This window comes from Nyctereutes procyonoides, unplaced genomic scaffold, assembly GCF_905146905.1.
Source record: "Nyctereutes procyonoides isolate TBG_1078 unplaced genomic scaffold, NYPRO_anot_genome, whole genome shotgun sequence".
In the NCBI taxonomy this organism is placed as follows: Eukaryota; Metazoa; Chordata; class Mammalia; order Carnivora; family Canidae; genus Nyctereutes; species Nyctereutes procyonoides.
This window is the reverse complement of record NW_026575125.1, coordinates 20273203-20286919: the sequence shown is the minus strand read 5'-3', so window position 1 is coordinate 20286919 and position 13717 is coordinate 20273203. Positions and strand designations below refer to the sequence as shown.

General features: G+C 40.6%; 1 protein-coding gene across 1 annotated transcript in view; it reads right to left on the bottom strand.

The window, feature by feature from the left end:
- POLA1 (DNA polymerase alpha 1, catalytic subunit) overlaps positions 1 to 11300 on the bottom strand; it is a 314044-nt gene extending 302744 nt beyond the window's left edge. The window contains exons 1-4 of the mRNA XM_055337985.1: positions 11205 to 11300; positions 6404 to 6528; positions 3707 to 3803; positions 2614 to 2694 (exon numbers count right to left, since the gene is read on the bottom strand). Of these exons, the coding sequence (XP_055193960.1) occupies positions 2614 to 2694; positions 3707 to 3803; positions 6404 to 6528; positions 11205 to 11247 (346 nt within the window). The 5' untranslated portion in view covers positions 11248 to 11300. The remainder of the gene's footprint in view (positions 1 to 2613; positions 2695 to 3706; positions 3804 to 6403; positions 6529 to 11204) is intronic.
- Between the last annotated feature and the right edge of the window lie 2417 nt (positions 11301 to 13717).

Sequence of the window (13717 nt, the reverse complement as noted above, 5' to 3'; positions counted from 1 at the left end):
AAGGATTTTTTAAAACCATAATTTGAAAACAAATACAAACGAACCTATGGAGTAAACCGATAAAATAGCACAGCATACCAAAAAAATTACTTCACACACCTCCCAAACACAATTCTCTAACTATACACCTTTACCAAGATACATGGGAAAAAAACTGCAAAGAAATTATAAAGTTCATTTAGAAAGGTTGTCAGTAGACATGTTGGTTTAGTAGTTCTAAAACTTCTAAAATTATTTTGTGTCTATTTTAGAGGACAAGGGTTTTTTCACTAGGGTTGAAGGCAGATACAAATATAGAATTGGGTAAAATGAAGAAACCTGTGGTGCTATATTTGAATCAAAATATAAGTATGAAACCATGACATTTACATAAAATCTCTGAATTCTGATCACCAAAAGTGTGTAGAAACTTACACCCCAATAGCAATGAGTACCATCCATCTCCCACATCTGAATACCATTTCTCAGTAAAGGAGCCGGGACTCTTGGGGGAAATGGTTGATTCCAGGTCTGGAACAGGACTACAAGGGGAACCTGAAATACTTTTTTGGCCCAGGAAGCAAGGAAATGCTCAAAGACTGATGGGGTCCTGTCAAAAGGACACAGGAGGCAGCTCCAGAGGCTCCCACTGTCAATGTGGGATACTCTGAACCTCAAAAAGACAAATAGTAACAATGGATAATGAACTGTAACAGTAATTTTCAGTCCAGGAGTTTAAAGTGATCATTTTTAAAAGGAGAGAAAAAAATCATCAATAGGTGCTGAAAGCATTGGGTGATAGCTGGTAAGAAAAAGATACACAGTCTCAAATTATCACCCATATTTACATTAATACAAAGGTGGAAACGTAGCTTTGTAAGTGATCTGACAAACATCATTTTAACCAAGAGATCAAACTTAGCATCACCAAAAATGAGACAAAGTGACCTTATATGCCCCTGAAATGATCAGTGGGAAGGACACAACTTCATCTATATCATATTTTTGTCAGGATCTTTAACCGGATTCTACACACCAAAAAGTAATCTGGCAAATCCCAGACTGTAGGACATTCAACACCATCAACCTGGTCCCTTTAAAGAGGTCAAGGTCAGGCATCCCAGGTGGCTCAGCGGTTTAGCGGCGCCTTCAGTCCAGGGCCTGATCCTGGAGACCGGGGACTGAGTCCCACGTCAGGCTCCCTGCATGGAGCCTGCTTCTCCCTCTGCCTGTGTCTCTGTCTCTCTCTGTCTCTCATGAATAAATAAAAAAAAAAATTTAAAAAATAAATAAATAAAAATAAAGAGGTCAAGGTCATGAAAGACCACACACAGCCCGAGGGGGACGAGGAGAGGGATGGTGCTATTCTACACTAAATAAGACTCAAGAGACATAAAAACTAAAGTGGACTCTGCGTCTGAAAAAACAGCGATCATTTTGGGCTAATGGGAAATCTTAGCATGAACCAAGATATTAGATGACATTATGAGAATGGGACTGTGGCTAAGAAGACAAGCATCCTTGTTCTTAGGAGGTCACTGATAAAGCATACAGAGGGGAAGTGTCATGGTGTTTTCAACTTACTTTCAATAAGTTGACCTAAAATAAAGTCTGTGTGTATACAGTTGGGAAGGGGGGAAGAGAAAGAAAGTAAACAAATGTAGAAAACATTGAAAATCCACAATTTAGGGTCCAGACTTTCTGAAGAGGGCAAGATACCACAGATTTTAGGCTTCGTGGCCACACACATCTGTCTGGTGCTGTTGCATGTTCTTCTTTGCATTTTTCTCTTTTTAAAAATGAAAAAACCATTCTGAGCAGGGAGCTACACAGTAACTGACATGCTTTCCTTCTAGGGTAATGAAAATGTGAGACTGATTGTGGTGATGGCCACCCAACTCTGTGACTACAGCAAACACCATCGAAATGTACACTTTAAATAGGTGCATTGTATGGAATGTGAATTACAGCTCAATAAAGCTGTTTAAAATAAACTGGCGGTGAGTGGGCCAGAGTTTGCTGACCCACGATCTACACTTGGTGATAATAATGAAGTAAATCAAAAAAACAAATACTAAAGATAATTTCCCCTTCACATTTTACAGAAACTAAATCAGGCTTGTTTACTAAAAAAAAAATGTTTTGCCAATGATTATGTAGCTAAGAAAATCTAACCCATTCATTTATATCATTTTAAATTTTGATTAGACAAAGCAAGTTGATTACTAAACCTTATTATTGTACTTACTACTATCAAAGAGCTAAAATTTTAAGTACATCAATTCAGTAGGAATTAAAAGACATCACTTATTGCTGCAGCTCTCAAAATCAGCAAGTCTAAAATGACCACAGAACTAAAATCCAAAAATAAATAAAAGAGCAAACTCTTTGGATGATAGAGACATTAAACCTCATTTTGTGGTATTGTTTTTGCTTTTTACATTTAATTTTCTATGTAACTATGCTTTTCTCAGTATTAGGACATATTCTACACCTAAAAACAATTATGGTTAAGTCCTTTTCCTTTAAAGGAAACTGGGCCAAAGTACTAAGTCATCTCAAATTTACTAAGTCATCTCAAATTGTGATTCTGTAAATCTCAAAATTGCATTTTTGCAAACAAAATATGGGTACCTTTCTCACGAGAATCAAGGGCATCGTCTTCAAGGTCATCATCAAAAATCTCTCGGCCATCTTCCACATAGCCAATGCCATCTGCAGGAACAAATTTTTTTTTTAATTTTTTTTATTGGAGTTCAATTTGCCAACATATAGCATAACATCCGGTGCTCATCCCACCAAGTGCCCGCGGAACAAAATTTAAAATGGGACCAAGTTTCTAAAAGTGGCCAGTATATTTTAGCCACAACAACAAAAACACCTCTTATACCTACTCAGATGTTCTCCTGGCTGTGCCATTTTTAAATGTAGCAGAATCCTGTTAAGACGGGTATCAGATGAAACATAAGCATCTACACAGCAGGTCTGCTGTGTCAAAACCAAAGGATATATGCTATGCCCATCTAGGTGAGCTAGGGAAATGATTTGGCCCACAGAATCAAAGTCTGCTGCAACGGGATGCATAACAGTAGTTTTATTCTACCCAAAGAATAAAAAGCAAAAGAATAGAGATCACATAGGCCTAGAAAAGCACTTCAGTCTATGAAGGAAAACTGGCAATAGAGCTGAGTCCAACTACAGAAATAGAAACACAATTATGGTTACAGGTGCAATCTATACCACTACCTGTGGTCTGCAGGAGCATGCCCAAGAAGTTACACCTGACAAGCAGGAACCAGTGAGCTTTCTACATGGATTGTAAAAACATCAGGACCAGCCTCTGCTCTGTGCTTTCGACTGTCCAAGTTACTCTTCACACATATAGCTTCGTGTAATTGTCACAGCCACTCTGTTCAATAGACAGTTTTCTCAACCCCACATCACCTGAGGATACCCCTCAGGTATGTGGTTCCTCCAAATTACTACAGAGTCGTTTCCTGGAGGATTTACACTATATCCTGAGGTATGTGTCTGGATTCTCCAAAATACCCCAGAATAAAATTTCTATTGTATTCCCTCCACATTCTCAAATAATGTATTTGAGAAAAATCTGAACCAATATAATTTTAACAGTGTCGTACATCTGCTCATGCAAAGCAGCAACTCCACCACATGAGACTCGACAAAAACTAACATAATACTTAGAAGGGAATTTCTTCCCACATACCATCATCCACGATCCAGTCATCATCCTGGCGGGCCTGAACCAGCTTCGAATACTGTTCTTCATCAACTTCTTCATAAACACTTGTGAAGTCCTCAACCTGCAATCATATAAGTTTGAGAAAGCTTCAAATGGAGTGAAAGTGTTAAACAATTCTGATGAAAAATTGTCAAATTGAAATGGGAATGGCAGCCTGAAGGAGTAGCTGCAACCGTATCATGAGTTCTGACATTCAACACCACTACCGGGTTTTTCCTTAAATAGACATCAATTAACTTAGTATTCCTTTTAAGTGGGTGTTAACACAAGATATTAAATGATTCCATTAGCATAATATACTTGTCACACCATCAATTACTCATCTACTTCATAAAAAACAAACTGAATTATAGCCAATTCTTTGTTAGCTGCTTTGGGGATTATTCACTTTTAACTTCTAGACTGGTTTCTCCAATACTTAGCAAACCCACAAGGCATGCTAACCCCCTCTCCACTAGCTGATGTTGCCCTGCACACTGGCAATTTTAATAACAATTCAATCAACCAAATAGAGTTTAAAAGGAAACTCTGCCCCACCTATCCCCCTCCCCCAAATCAGCAAAACAAGCGCACTCTATATTCTATAGGTACACAGGAAATAATTTTTGAGTGATCCCTATTTGTATTACCACTGATCTCTTATCATTCTCAGGTCTTGAGACTGCAGAGACTGAAATGCTGAGCTATGTGAAGGGCAAGTCCTCTAATAACCTGAGCTACCTAAACTTCCAGAGGGCCATTAACTACTGGCATGAATAGAGCAGACCACTTCACAGTTTAAGCAACAAGCAGGACAGAGGCACACCACCTCAGCTGCCATAGTAATAGGCCATCAACTTGCCAACAGAGAATTTGGTGGGCTGCTTAGAACTCCTAGATACCCGATTAAAAATTCCCCCCTTCTGTCCAGAGTTCAAGTGGGTAAGGGATGAAGGAAATAACTCCAGCTGAAGAGCTAAGACTCTAGGAAAAATTGCTTGGACACAGAGCTTTGAGAACCCAATGGGCAGAGCTGACTGGACTCCTGCCACAGCTACAAGACTTATAACAATTACAGGATCAGGCTTAGTTTTCACCTGCTGATTAATCTGTTCTATAGCGATCACTGGCAAATGTTGATTCGGCCTTTCACCATTTGATAATAGAAACTACCTGCCCTACCAAATTAATTTTTTGACAACCCAAACACAAATGAGCCCAATTAATATTACTATACTGACCAATTTTCTTTTGGCAGAGGAAGTGAACTTGCAGGATTATATTTCTGTTGGTTGAAGTCCATTAGGCATACTTTGTCTCTTATTTAAGTAACTCACTTCTATACTATCAAAAAGATACCAGAAAACTACCTTAGAAAATCATTTTGAGTAAAAAGTCATTTTGACTCTATGTCAAAAAACTGTGCTACTGCTCAGCATGAACTCTTAGAGCCATGCAATTAACATGAGTGATTAAAGGGAAATCAGTCACATTGTGTCAACATCTGAAATGCCCCCACAGAACTCCTTTATAGGAGTACTTACATTAAAAATGCTTTATTCCTGCTATACTATAATCCTTTTAGCAACCCTTTGTGATCTGGTTGACTCACTTAACTCGAGCGAATGATGCCAAATGACAAAAACCCTCTTCCACTTTCTTAATTGCACAACACAGTACAGGCCATGGTTAAATATGCATATTCTGAAGCCAGACTGCCTGTGCTCAAATCAAGGCTCTGTCACTGTGACCTCAGGATTCTCACCTATGAAATGCTGTTAATCACAGTATCTAACTTTTCATAATTATTGGAAAGATTAAATAAACATATTTGTAAAAGCACTTAGAACAGTGTTCGATAAAAAAGTACAGCAGTTGCTGTTATCATTTTTTTCTCGTATCAATTAATCACTTTCTAGCCCTGAGGCAGCTGAGACACTCAAGGAACACACTGAAGGTGAAGCCAGACAATGCTGTATAGATGGTAACCACTCTTGATTTTTTTGTTTTAGCTACAGGCCATAAATAGTGGTTAGAGGAAAATGGTCAAAAGGGCATCACATTCAATCTTACACACAGGACACAGCAGAAGTAAGACCCAAGTCCTCACCTGCCACAGATGAAATTAGGAAAAACAATTCCCTCCAAGAAGTCATGCTTAGCTAGAATGCTCAATATCTTAAAAGTAAAAGCATTTCTAAGTTCCCCCAACAAAGCTATGAAACTTACCACAGCTGCAGTGTGCTGTGTTTTTTAATATTTTATTTATTTGAGTGAGCAAGGGAAAGAGCGTGAGAGCAGAGGGATGAAGCAGAGGGAGCGTGAGAGCAGAGGGATGAAGCAGAGGGAGAGGGAGCCTGATGTGGAGCTCGATCCCAGGGTCCTAGGATCATGACCTGAGCTGAAAGCAGATGCTTAACAGACTAAGCCACGCAGGCGCCCACGCAGTGTGCTTAATAAGGAAAAAAACAGCATCTGTAAAGTGCCTTACAGGAACTTAAAGAGCCAAGTAATTGCCAAAATGGTAAATGTACTTCATGCCCACGCTTCTTCAATAGTAAGAAATTAACTATTGCAAGTACAACATATATTGGTATTTCTAATCAGTGACAAAAGGGACATAAAATACCTACAGGCTATGAATTAAATGAAGCAAAGGAGAAGAAAAAAATGGTTACTTACTTCATATTTATACTTCTCACCAGCTTTAGCCCTTTTCAGTCTTTCTAGAGCTTCCTGGCGCCCTCTCTTTGATTTTTTTTCTCGCCGGGATCGAGAAGATACAAAACTCCCTGAATCTGACACAGCTGAAAAAAAAGCCAAGTTTACATGAGATGTTACAAAATTGTCAGCCATCTTCTCTCAGGAACAGGAATGTTCCCAGTCAATAGTATCACAATTTCAATATTATAGAAATGATTAGTTTTCATACTGTAGATGGTTCATGAAGGACAAGTTCACACAGCTCCTGTGACTCCAGAAATTTTCTCTAAGACCCAGTTAAAACAACTGAAGCAACTGTTACTTTTTTCCTCCAAAAAGAGGAAAATTTCAAAATCAACTGGTATCTTACAGAGACAATAGAGAAAGGAGATCAGCCATTAATCCATAACCTTTCCATTAGAAATGACAGGCCATAAGTAGAGTTATAAAAGAAGGACAATTCATTTTGTGTTCTATTAATCAACATTTGAAAGGCTTTAAAGGAGCACCTGCTCTTTGTAAAGTACTAGTCTCTCTGAAAGACAAAAAGATTCTGTACTCACAGAACTTACCATCTAAAATGGGAGATAAGTAGTAACTAACTCAAAAACAATCTTTAGAATACATGCCCTAACAGAGGTTCAGATGAAGTATTTGGAATTTCAAAGCAGGGATAAAGTGGGCTGTAGGGAGAATTTAACACACAGGGCTCTGAAGAGATTCTTGATTCCTTCACTGATTTCCAGGCCTCATTCACTTGGTTAGGACATAGGGTGATAGTGCAAAATTACAAAGATTAAAATGTATTTTGTCAAAAATTACTGGAATACCAGAATGCCTCAGTGTTCATTCAACTTTTGAAGTAATCATGCTTTTGGTCATTAGGAACTGACCACCACACATATATACTGAAAACAGTTCATCCACAAAATTGAGAGTCGTTTACCAGATGATGAATAATCAAGTCAAGTGAGACCATGCTGCTTGCCAGCCATGAGTTTTGGCTTATTAGCATGATCGCCATCTGAGTCTGTGAAGTTGAGAATTTTATTGTATTTGGTGCTAATTACTTCATAAAAAGAAGGAGGCACAGAAAAGAAGGATTGATAAGATGCATCCTAAAAGCTCCAACCCCTTTGGAATACTCATAACAACATTCAACTGATGGACAACGTGTTTGACTGAAATAGAAGATGCAATTTAAAGAACATGTACCAAATGCTGAAAATAAACTGTGGATAACTAAATCTTACAGGTGAAACATAGAGATCATTTTTCCCCCTAGCTTTCTGGAAACAATCTCTCTTGAACATCTCAGTCTATTGTTTGACTTTCGTATTTGACTTGTAAATCCATTTTCAGAAAGGCATTAAGTAAAAATTAAGGAATGCATGTACTTAAAGATGACAGCCACAAAATCTTGGGTGTCACTCAAATGATTTCAAAAAATCACAAGCAGGTCTACATGAAAAGGTTAAGGGGATTACTGGACATGACTACTGACAGTGAAAAGCTGGCCTCAGTATATTCCCTTAAAGATGCCATTGACTCCTTAATAGACTCTCTTGACAAAATTTATAGTTCTTCAAATGGACTTACTTCACAGGCAACAATGTACCATTCTACAGGTTTCTTTCCTACAATTACAGAAAGGAAGAGTTGCCTGCCCTCAAGGGGGCTCCCAAATAAAGCAAAAGGAGCTGAGGCTCCCACCATCATACAGACATGGTGCCATAGAAGAGGCAAGGACAAGGTACTGAGGAAACACAACAAAGAACGCTAACTTTGAGAAATTCACAGAAGGCTTCACAGGGAAGGTGTCCAACACAGATCCAGAAAGACCATTAGAATTTCGCCACCAGAATATAGGGTGGAAAGGGGCAGAAGCACACAAAAAAGCATAAGCCTAATTACAAAGGGATGAAACTACAAGGTGTATTCAGAAACCAAGAGGAAGTGGGTATGGGAGGTAAATCTTACATGAGTGTAGAGTGGGAGAATAGGAGATTAGGAAGAAGCAGCACAATCCGTCTCCACCACTTATTGGGTGACATGAGACCACCAGTTAACATCTCTGAGCTGTAGTGACCAGGTGCCTTCATGTTGTTTTTTAAGCTGCCTGGCACCTGAACTTGCCTGTGAAATCCCCTCCTTATAAACCTTGATGGGATGCAGAGCCCAAGTCCCACTAGAGAAGTTGAAAAAGCAGATGCTCTTTCCCACATACGCTTGTAACGAGGGCATGAACATATAAAACAGGCTCTATCAAGTAGGAATACCTGCTCAGACTTTAAATCAGAAGCTAGTGTCAGAAGGAAAGTGGATGGGCTAATGGAAGATTCTAGAAATAGCAACAGCTGCAAGAGGATTACTTGGGGTCACTCAGCCAGTAATGTCCCAAGACATCAAGTACTTGGCCATGGCTGACAATGACCTCCTCACTAGACAAGTTCTGTGGCACAACTTTATTTTGTTTTAATTTTTATTTATTTATGATAGTCATACAGAGAGAGAGAGAGAGGCAGAGACACAGGCAGAGGGAGAAGCAGGCTCCATGCACTGGGAGCCCGACGTGGGATTCGATCCCGCGTCTCCAGGATCCCGCCCTGGGCCAAAGGCAGGCACCAAACCGCTGCGCCACCCAGGGATCCCCTGTGGCACAACTTTAATTACCATTCCTGGCTAAGCAGCCCCCCGAAGTGATTCGCAAGTCCACCTGGAGTTTCTGTGACCACCACAATATCATTCTAATCCCTAAAATACTTAAATTCCTCTTTTTCTATTTACATCAGCTAGAGTTGGCTCCTGAGGGTTAGACCAAAGGACTCGCAGTAATGCAGAGCCTCAGGATTCTCATCTGTGAAACGGGGATAATCGTGTCTGCTTCATAAAGTTGTTAAGGATTAAATGAAGGACCTTGGCTTATTTTGTACTCAGCAATACAGGATCTCATTTCATGTTTGTGTATGTGTGTACAGACGTAGGGCAGACACACACACACATAGCGCGCACACAACACACCCAGAAGTACCATGGTCTAGCTTTAGAAAGCAAAAATAAAGGTAAGTGGTTTTCTCAGAGAAGCCTCAATATAGCACCACATGCAATTAGCTCTTTACCATCTCAACTCCAGGAAGAAGACTATGTCCAGCTTACCTACCATTTAATGCCTATACCTAGCAGGTACATAGTAAATATTTGCTGAATGAACAAATGAATAAACCACTATACCTGCTTTTTAAAAATCATTAAACTCTCCCTGATCCCTTTTTATATGTAATAATAGGTAGTTACAGACCTTTCAACTTTTCACTGCCATTGTCAAGGTACCCCACCTTCTAATACTTAAGAGGAAAAAAGACCTAGAATTTCCTTCTTGGAATGTGTCCAATGCTTCGTGTAGATAAGTTAACAACAACAAAAAGGCATGAAAAAATCCATTACAAAACTTTAAATATTCAGTTCAAAACTACCATCTGAAGTACCCCCATTCTCCCCCAAAGCAGACAGACACTAGCGTGCAAAAGTCTTTCAGGTAACAATCTTTCTGCTCTAAAGGAAAAATTCCAGTCACAAGTCTCTAGCAACTACTTAATCAACACCATGACTTAAGAGGGGACTCAAGATTACACAGCATCTTCCAAAGAGTGATTTCTTGATGTTCACAGATGACGTACAGTTTTTATGGTGAAGAAAGAAACCCTAGTGGCAAATCACTGATGGAGGGCTGCAGAGACTGTTCATATACTCACAACCTACATCCCATTTGTAATCCAGGGTAGACGACTCTCCAAAACAAATTGTCTTAAAAATGAAAGGCTGGAGCAAATTGGTATCTGTGATTCACAACTAGGTGAATGCAAAGGAAACTGATTAGAAGGCAAGTTCTCATTAATGGAGATGTATCTGGGTGACAGGAGATGTACCCTGAACTAAGAAAGTGAAGCATCTGAATTTAAACCAGACATTCACTGAAGTTAAGTCACACTTTACTTGAACATAGTCCAAAAATCAGAAATCAAAGCCATTTACATTTTTGTATTCTATTTTTGGAAATAAAAGATTACTACTGAAAACGGAGTCATATACAGGGCATTCCAAATGCTGCTGAGCTGATTCGATTTTTTTCGGGGGTGGGGGGGACTTCACCAAAGATGACTAGATTGTGAACACTACTTCTATGCAGCACTTGGAAGAACTTTCCATAGAATTTTAGAGAAAAGAATTGTTAATGCATGAAGTAAAAACCCATTACCTAAGACAAGGCACATTTGTATTTTCTGGTGACAGCCCTTAGACTTTCTTTCCTGCTGAGTTAAAGTGTATAAACATTTCCCTGGGAGTTTTCATAGAAAGAGCTCACATTCGTTCGTGCTAGCCCTCAGGTAGATACTTTGAACTAAGAGCTGTTAGATACTTTGAACCAAGACTGTGCCCCATCGGGGTCAGTCTGATGCAGGTGCCCAGCACGTGGAACGCACTCGCCAAAGGAAATAAAAAGAAAATGCGGACTGGTGCGGAGAGCAGCTCTGACACAGGCCCTGCAAGGGATGCGCTCTGGTTTGCCAGAAGCAAACGGCCCTGCGAGGAAGCCCCACCCGACACAAGTGAGTCCCAGCCCGGGACTACCAAGGTCCGCGCCCAAAAGGACCCGTCAGGCGAACCAGACGAGCGCCCCCCGCCAAATTAAAAAGACCTCTCCAGAGCCCTCACCACCCGCAATCACGCCACGGCCCCTGTATTCCCAACCCCGAACCCCGCACGCGGGGTCATCCCTCACCGCTCGACCCCAGGTCGCAGTCTTCGCCGTGTACCGGCGCCATGGTCCTGCAGGCTCCCGATTCCGCGCCAAGCAGCCCGAAACTGGCGCGGGGGCCGAGACAGGCGCCAGGCTGAAAGCCAATCAGAGGCTCCAGAGGCTGCGGACTTCCGCCCGGAAGGCCACTGACGTGCCGCGCCGCGCCGCGCCCCGCCCCCGGCCTTCCCGCGGACGCCAGTTTGGCGCCCTGTTATGACCCCTTAGGGAAAAGCTCGAGTGGAGGGGAGGCCGAGGAGAGCAGCAAAAAGAAGCGGCCGGGCGCTGGAAAGGAGCCGCGGGGAAGCTCGCTGCGCAGGCGCACCCACGCTGATGGGAAAAGAGTTGGGCACGTTGGGATAGGGGCTTTCTGGTTCTGAGAGTTCATTCTCTGAGAAAAAAGACGCGGGCGGGTACTAGGATGGGCGTGGTTGGACCGTTTCCCCAGAGCCTTGGGAAAGCGACTGCCTCCTGCTGCGCGCTCTGAGTCTTGCCTGATAACTTTGCTTCTTAGCGTGTGAACACAGTCGCTGTGTGATTTATGGATATGTGTACTATAAATATATATATGTATATATATAAAGCACTATCATACCCAAATGACCAAAAAAAGCATATGGGGCAACCATATGCCTCCTGACGTGATGCACTTGGAAAAGGGAACGGGAACATCACCCATATAATCTTCTTACAAAAAATGCTTAACCTGAATCTAACCATGAAGAAACAATCAGATGTATTCAAAGCATAGGACGGTCTACAAAATATCTGGGGTTCTTGCAAAATGTCAGTGTTATGAAAGACAAAAAAGGCATTAGGTTCTTGTATACGGTACAATGCACATAATGTATGTGTCCCATTTTCTTTTTTAGGTATAACATTTTTATACATGTGCCTTCCACGCACCCGTAATGTCTTTTCCTACATTTTTGCCAACATACTTAATCTCTTCCTCATGTGACAATTTTATAATATCATTTTCTCTAAAAAGGGTATAAAAAATTCAGTCTGCCTTCCAGCGTGGTTGATCGATGTTTGTTTCTTAATTTCTGATTGTTTAGAAATTTTTCTTTCAGCTCTATAACACAAGATCATGTTAAGATATGATCCATATGTTGTGATACATGACAAATACATAGTGACTCGCACTTAGATCCACTCACTGTTTAAAGCACGCGTCTATGCCTATACTTTCTCTTTAAAGAAATTGTTGCAACTTTGATATTATCAAGTTTACTCCTAACAGGAGAGTACTGTTTTGGCTAGGCATAAATAAGAACCAAATCTTTCCTTTACAACTTCACATGTCTGATAATTTTCCACATGCCACCTTAGAATTCTAAGTATTTCAGATCTTGTTTCTCTTTCATGACCCTTATACTTCCAGGAGCCAGGACCCGTAGGACACTTTCATATTTTATCACTTCTGGCCCTGCACATTCAGGTCAAAACTCCAAATGAGCACAGTGGGGTAGGAATATTCCTGGAAGGTATTCCTACACCAGGAGGTCTATCAATATCTTTAAATGCAATGAGTGCTTTCAACCGACATAGATGCTACTAAGTCTAAATGCAATGCAACACCAACTCAACTTCCACCACCACCACCAGGCAGGAAGGGAAGTATATCAAAGGGACAGGTGGTGATTCTCAAGAGCTAATTGTTACATATTCAGGAATTTCGGGATCCCTGGGTGGCGCAGCGGTTTGGCGCCTGTCTTTGGCCCAGGGCGCGATCCTGGAGACCCGGGATTGAATCCCACGTCGGACTCCCGGTGCATGGAGCCTGCTTCTCCCTCTGCCTGTGTCTCTACCTCTCTCTGTGTGTGTGTGTGACTATCATAAATAAATAAATAAATAAAAGGAATTTCACAATCTACTTGTTAAGCTATTGGTAACTTGAAATCAGCCATGGAGTGGGTATTGTGTACACCATGGAAATGGGAAAATGTTACAGATAAAAAATCAGCCCCCCCCCCTTCTTTTGAGACAGAGTTTACTGCAAACCATCAAGTAGCCATAACAGATTGTGGTTTAAAAAAATCTAACTTTTGCGAATTTTCACAAAAACAAGAGGCCATGGCTAGGGCATCTTCCAGGGCCTCAGAAGTGACCCATAAGCAAGTAAGAGGCCTCAAAGCTTGTTTCATTAACTTCATTGTAAATCTACCTCTGTTATCTAATCATACAAAAAAAAAATCACGATTTATCTTAAACTTGCTCTCTCCTGTACAACACAGGACTGGTTTTTGCACTGGGTTTCCAAATTGAAAAGTTTTTTTTTAATTTATCATTATTACTAAAAACAAGGAAAAACAAAACTAACTTGAGATCCTATTTCCCATCATTTCTATCTTTTTATCTATATCTCTCCATATAAACTCTATCCTTTGCTGGTAAACTGTTATTGAGGAACTGCTTATTTTTCTGCCAGTGGCAGTGTAAAATAGGTACAACCTTTTGGAAAATAATATTGCAAGATGTGGCAAGTACCGTAG